Genomic DNA, 7,126 nt, shown 5'->3' with positions numbered 1-7,126 from the left:
CCCGGCTATTTTTTGGTCACAGCCGTCATTGTTGTTTGGCGGGCCCGGGCTGGATTTGAACCCGCCACCTTGGGTGTACGTGGCTGGCGCCTTAGCCAATTGAGCCACAAGTGCCGAGCCATGACTAGAGTTTTAAACTGAGAACCTCCACTGGTGTCATGTCATCATTCTCCCCCTCCAGGAAGAGTTTGATCCAACAACCCTCACCAAGCACACATGACACCTGTGCCATAGACATCCACTGGGGCCACATTACCCGCCCAGAACATTGAGTCTCTAAACTCTTCAAGAAACAGGAACCGGAAGTGCAAAATTTGATAACTACATGAACAGCCTATGCTATATTACATGTGCATATGGTTTTTAAGAGTCTTGTCTATATTCTTATAAGGAAATCATGCTGCCTACTTATTCTTTGTGTTTCAGTGAAACTCCCCAGAAAAGCTTAGAGATGTCCAAGGATGACCACAACAAGGACAGGATGTTGACTGCGGACAGAGCATGATGCGGTGGCAGCTGTCATCATCATTTCAGTAGGACTACTTCAACATCACCCCTGCTACCACTTACCTGAGATGGCAAGCATTTTGGCTTCCAGCAATGCCGGCAGTTGGGTGTCAATGTCATTAACCTTCTTTCTCAGAGTGCTGCAGAGTCTCTCACTCAAACACACCTAGAAGGAGAGAAATAGCCAGGAGTCACCATTTACACAGCTAAAAACCAGAAGGCAGTGCAACAGCCAGGTCAGAGATTTCTGGATTTAGGAGGCATTAAAAGGGATAATAAAGAGTAATCCGAGGAGAGTGTTTTAAAAGCAAGCAATGGAAAAAGAAAGGGAAGGAAGGAAGGAAGGAAGGAAGGAAGGAAGGAAGGAAGGAGAGAAGGAAGGAAGGAAAGAAGGCAAGCAGGCAGGCAGGCACTGGCGCATTTCTGTCATAGCTCCTAGCCCTTCACCACACTCAAACACAAAACTAATGAGCTAACACAACAGTGAGCAACTACAGACTAAAATGACTTCATCACTTCTGCCTTCTCCTTGCTCAACGGTGGCCTGGGACAAAAGGCCTTACTGATCACCTACCCATTTACAGCCACCTCCCTGTGCCCCCTCCCTTTGAAGTCTTCCACAGCACCCTCCTGGGCCAGCATACTATTTCCTTATGTTCCTTTGTGTTTACCTTGTGGCTCTATTTGGATACAAGCTGTCTGTCAGACACATAGTAGGCAGTAACAAAGACAAGCCCGTGTAGATGAAGGTCAGAGCTTCGTGCTAAATTTAATTACTAGTGGACGCTGTCCAGGAAAACCTTGAGGACAGACAGACTCTTGCTGGTGAGTCAGATATGAAAAGCAGACAAGTGACTCTTGGTGAAGTTTGAAGATTTTTCGCGTTTATTTTCTCATGACACTCCAAACATGTCCTACATTTTTCTTTGATTTTTCAAAAGTAGCAAAGATCTTAAATCTCAGTTTCTTTTTCCAAATATCTTCAGATTATCTTTTATTTTGGGGGGGGGGGCAAAACATCACATTTTTCCCTCTCATTTAAAGCTAAAATCTCTTCCTCAAATGTTATCTACATTCAGATTAATGAGCTATCTAGAAAAAATTTCCTTTTCAACAAGTACACAGAGCATGGGTTTAGTAGGCATGAAGGTATCTGTGGAGATATTTGGGGGCTGACCACAACGGATTCTACCTAAAAGCATCATTCTTTTCTTGCCAAAAATCTGAGATGCCACTCTAAAACTAAAATTAACCTGGTGGGATTCACAGAGCCCAGAGAAATATAAAATTTAATTTCCCAAAGAGTCTAGGTCTTGCTAGGTCTCATCGACGTGAAATGTGTTACTTATCTCAGGCTGAACTGAGATTATTTTTAGAGTCAAAGCAGACCTCGCCCATCCTGCCTAGAACACTCCACTGTTTCTCTCATGGAGTTGCACGTGCTCTTTTCCATTCGGTGGCTGTAATTTTCCAACCTTTCTTTATAAACTCACTCTCTAGATGAAGACAATGGCTCGGTAGCCCAAAGCCTGCACCGTGGTGTGGAGCGCCCACACATCCAGTCATTAATTTCAGGACACTTTCAAGGGTCCCGAGATTTGTCAGGAATCAGAACCAGAGTCAAAAGAAAGATTCTGCAGACACCTTCCCCTCAGCACCAAGTCTCTGGCCAGCTGAATGCCCCAGTCACTGGAATGTCCCATCCAATCCACTTAAGAATGTCATCAGAATTCCAAAGACTTTTCCATTAGCTCTATGACACCAGCCATAATCCTTCCGTCTCATCCAATCTGTGTTCAATATTTCTGATTTTAGTTAACAGTATCTGTTAATCATAATTAGGTCAGTTTCTCCTTTATTGAGCAAATCTATCCTTCCAGCTGTCACAATTAATATGAAACAACCTCTCTGAAACTTCTTACTGTATTGCAATGTTCATTCTTTTAGGCTTTGCTGGATATAATCTAATATCTACCAGTCTCCAGAAATCCCGTTTATTTCCAACTACTTCTTCCACTTAATTTATCCCTTAATCACCCTCGGTTGGGTAAGCCACAAGAGTTGAAAAAGTGTAATGATTGCAATGAAGGTTCCATTTCTCTCTCTGAGGGAAGAATTTACAGAATATCTGGGGGAGGGGGGTGTGTGTGCCCGTGTGTGTGTGTGCGTTTCTAATACACTAGAAAAAGAAAACTGGGCCAAACTGAGACTTTTACCTCATTGCCACCTGTCAATCTAGCCTAGAGTAGAGAACCTAGTGTTTTGTGTGATTAGACAGTTCTGTTCTCCTTCTCCATAGACTAATACAGGCCAAACACACGCACATACACACGCAAATTCACATATGTGCACATGTATCTGTCTACCTCTACGCACACATATACACATGCCTCAGAAATCTGCATCTACTTTTGATTTACAAATAAAATTGGACCCTGAGGAACTTAATATCAAACGGAACTGTTAGATTTACACTATTAAATCTAAGACACAAGGTTCCTTAATCTTATGGAAAATCAAAATAATTTATAAGTTTTTGGTGACTGCATCAGAGAAGGTATGTGCAATGGTGTGAATGCTTATATGCCCCCCTCCCCAGAAAATCCACATGTTGAAATCCTCACTGACAGTATTCGGAAGTGGAGTATTTGGGAGGTGATTATAAAGGGCATGGGAGTAGAGCCCCCAAGAAGGGGATTAGTGCCCTTATAAATAGGCCCCAGAGAGCTCTCTTGCCCTCTGTCTACTGTGTGAAAAAACCCAGCCATGCTGGCACCCGGGTCTCAGCAGTCTCCAAAACTGTGGGCAATAAATGCCCATTGTTTATAAGCTGCCCAGCCTTCAGTATTTTGTTATAGCAGCCTGAGTGGACAAAACAGTACGCAGACTGTCTTTGGGCAAACCCAAGATCTTCAATAGTGGCTGGAGCTTATCAACAAATTCCAGTATTATGTATGCGTATATGTGTGTCCACAACGTAAAATGTCATCAACACATCACACCCACATGCACACCATCTGTTTTATATAATATGTATGTCGGTATACTCACTGCACGTGCATAGGTAGACTCATTCCTATTACTCAGAGAGGGAAGTGAAGATAGTCAACAAACCCACACCCAAGACCATCCTCTCACCTTTTCAATCTACACAGAAATTAGGAAGCGTCTGATAAAAAAGAAATGGCAGATATTTACAATAGAAGACAGAGGGGAAGGAATACCACCTCTTCCTTGCCAAGAAACTTCTGCCTCTCCCTACCTCCCTACTGGCTCCTCCAAAGGTGACAGGAGCAGACATCCACAGGACCGAGTACTAGTGGCAGTGTTCCTGCAACTTACCAGGCAGAAATTCAGGTCACCTTCTAACATTTCCTCTCCTGCTTCATGTACTAGAACTGGTAAACCAAGGCATAGTTTATCCTCACAGTTGGGCAGGGGAAAAGGTCTCGGCCCCAACCAACACGGGAGGCTAAGGTGCAGATTCGGGGGAGCAGGGAGAGGAGACGTAAAAGCCCAGCCCCTGCCTGGTCCCTCCCTAGAGCTGTGCCCTGGCACGCCGGTCCCCACAGTGCTTAGAGTCTCGTCGTGCTTGTCTTCCATGTGGGTGAACATTGGTAAATGCTCTCAGGGACAGCAGAGCAGATTTCAGGCATTCCTGGGTCCTCGTCCCGATGACACATTATGAGTACCACTTGCTCCTAACAGGAAGCTCTCCTCGGACGCAAGGTACTATTACCACCCCTCAAACTTGCTGCTGTGTCAGCAAAATCATTTTCAGAAATGAATTCAATTAAAAAAAAAAAAAAAAAACTGAGAAAAGGGCCAGAGTGACTGTGGGCATTTTTGCCACCACCAAGTCCCCAATTTCAGCTTAGCTCCAGTAACACTGTGTGACCCTTAGCATATTTCCTGATGGAGGGTCCACGACTTTCTTTCTCTGGGTACAGAGACAAGAAGCAATTCCTTCCAGGCCAGCGGGCTCTCCTTGGCTACTTTGCTCTCTGCTCAGCAACCTGTCCTTTTTATATGTGGACCATCTTACAACACCCTGGTTCCCAGACCTACTGCAAATAATTATCGATGTATACCCAGTTCTCTGCCACAACATTGAGCAGTAATTCACAGAGTAATTGACCCTGCTTATAACTCAGTCGGGTATAACAGTGTAGGCAGGGAAAGGCTTTTGTTTTATAAACTGTGCTTACCCTAACTAATAGGACACGACTTTATGATTTAACTGACTATGTGCTCTCAGGAAATAATGAAGAAGTGTCTTTCTCTACACCAACCAAAGTCTTGATATGTAATATCGACAACCAATAAAGTAGGCAGAGTGATTCTCAACCTAACTGAAAAATCTACACAACAAAAAACAATCACCTACTATCCACTTCCATTTGTGAAGAGCCCTCCCGAGAGGAAAAGTAATTAATTTCTCAAATTACTCCCAATCGGGGAAGGCTTTTTAAGCAAAGGTATTCAATATGCACAGCAGCAGTCTCTTTCCTGTCTATAAACTGATGGCTCTTTCTGAAGCAAAGGCCAAACCAGTCCATTTCTGGGGGACCACAAATCCAGACCTCTGCCACCACAGCAGGCCTCCCCCCTGGCTTTTCTGGCTCATGGCTGGTCCTGCAAAATGGCTCGGCCAAGTCCATGCTCCTTCCAGAGACGAGGTATTCCTATCTAGACGTGAAATTAAGTCAAAAGGAAACTGTATAGAGTTCTTTGGAAAACTGAAGTATAAACGTACTTACCTTAGTAGTGATTTCTTTTAGGGACACGTTGAGGGACTGTATCCTTTCCTGGAGGCTAGAAGAATTAAAAACAGGAGATTGGTCTTTTTGGTAACACAGCTTGATACCTCTGCCTTTAAGAACTCTGCAAATAGTGAACCTTTCAAAGGTTGGATGGCTAAAGAGCAATAGGAGAGGTGATGCCAAATTCGGTCCATTTGACTGTGCAGTTAGCGTATGTTGCTGGGAAGCATGTCTTTCCTCCCTAATTGTGCTTTACTTAGGCTTGTATTAAAATCTATTATCATTCCCAGACTGCACATCTACGGAAAATGGGAAGAACAACTCAGATGTGCTCCGGCAGCAGAGGATTAAATCTGCACTCCTCTAACCACCTTCCTAGAGGGATGGCTAACACAGGGCGGGGTCTCACTGGCAGGGAATCTAATGTTATGTATCTGGACCTACGGCCAGTCCACACATAGGAACCAAGTGTTTCCGCATTTAGCACCGACACAGAGCATAGACTACGTGTACGTTAGTATACATGTATGTGTGTCTACACGTATATGCAGACATTTACGGTATGTCTGAAACAGCACCTTAGGCTTTTCCTGCTCCTGTTTTCTCCTTGAGACTTTTTGCCTTGACATAGTCGTCCAATCATGTAGCTTCCCTTTTCCTCCCATTGGCATCTCAGTCCCTGGTGGGCACTGATTGGCTGTCATGTTTACACCTGTCCCCCAGTGCTCAAAGCAGTCCCTGGAGCTTCTCAGTAGGCCCTCAGCCACTATGTGTAGAATGAACGAACCAATGCAACTAAGACTCAGCTTTTATTCCTAAGGTTGTTGCCGTGTAGAGAAGAAATGCCTGAAGGCAATCACCTGTACTATAAAGCAAGAGGGAAAATGCACCTCAAGGGGAACAGGCACCCAATGCTAGGAGAAAGCTGCCACATAAAAACCGTCACAGGGCAGAGTATTGTCTGCCTTGAGCAACGGAGACAATAAACTTGTGGAACAAGTTAGAAACTAAGGAGTTGGGCTCGGCACCCGGAGCCCAGTGGTTAGGGCACTGGCCACGTACACCGGGGCTGGCAGGTTGGAACCCGGCCTGGGCCTGCTAAACAATGACAACTGCAACAAAAAAATAGCCTGGCCTTGTGGCAGGCGCCTCTAGTCCCAGCTACTTGGGAGGCTGAGGCAAGAGAATGGCTTAAGCCCACGAGTTGGAGGTTGCTGTGAGCTGTGATGCCACAGCACTCTCTGAGGGCGACATACTAAGACTCTGTCTCAGAAAAAAAAAGAAAGAAAGAAAGAAACTAGGGGGTTGGTGAGGAAGCTTACCAGTAAAGGGGGGAACTGAACTGGGCCTCAAAGAAGAAAAAGGAGATTGAATGAAAGTCCAGGGTGAAGATGAATCTAACTGCACCAAGTGGTTCACACAGGTGCCTTAGGAGAGATAAACAGGGGATGATTATCCCTGGTAGAAAGGGAGAGAGGAGAATGAGGGAGGGGCCTGTCTGCACCTGTAATGTTTGTTTATTTATTTAGGAAAAGAGAATCAAGTAAATACGGGAAAATGCCAATGCAGTAGAAAGAACCTCTGTGAGTTGACCACCCAAGGAACTGTAATGAACATACAGAGGTGGTCAACATAAGGAACAGGCCTCTGTACATGTTCATACATGTGGCACATGGCTGGTCTATAAATTAGGACCACTTTAAGGAGGTCAGTGTAGGGAAGGGCTCAGCTATGGAGGTTCCACTGTATTTATTTAATCTCAGTGGTGGGTAAATGAGCATTGGTTCTATTTGTCAATGTTTGGAATATTTACAATTAAAAATGTCAAGGATAAGCTCTAGCTAGTATTTTTTTTT

General features: G+C 44.5%; 1 protein-coding gene across 1 annotated transcript in view; it reads right to left on the bottom strand.

Annotated features, from left to right (window-relative positions):
* The window catches only part of DISC1 (disrupted in schizophrenia 1), a 334,249-nt gene that overhangs the window by 222,985 nt on the left and 104,138 nt on the right, over positions 1-7,126 (bottom strand). The window contains exons 7-8 of the mRNA XM_023517671.1: positions 5,268-5,322; positions 571-673 (exon numbers count right to left, since the gene is read on the bottom strand). Coding sequence (XP_023373439.1) covers positions 571-673; positions 5,268-5,322 — 158 coding nt within the window. The remainder of the gene's footprint in view (positions 1-570; positions 674-5,267; positions 5,323-7,126) is intronic.

The sequence above is a fragment of the Otolemur garnettii genome, unplaced genomic scaffold (assembly GCF_000181295.1).
Source record: "Otolemur garnettii isolate 467f Iridium unplaced genomic scaffold, OtoGar3 scaffold00116, whole genome shotgun sequence".
Taxonomy (NCBI): Eukaryota; Metazoa; Chordata; class Mammalia; order Primates; family Galagidae; genus Otolemur; species Otolemur garnettii.
The sequence above is the reverse complement of the archived record's forward strand: the minus strand, read 5'-3'. Positions and strand labels throughout refer to the sequence as shown.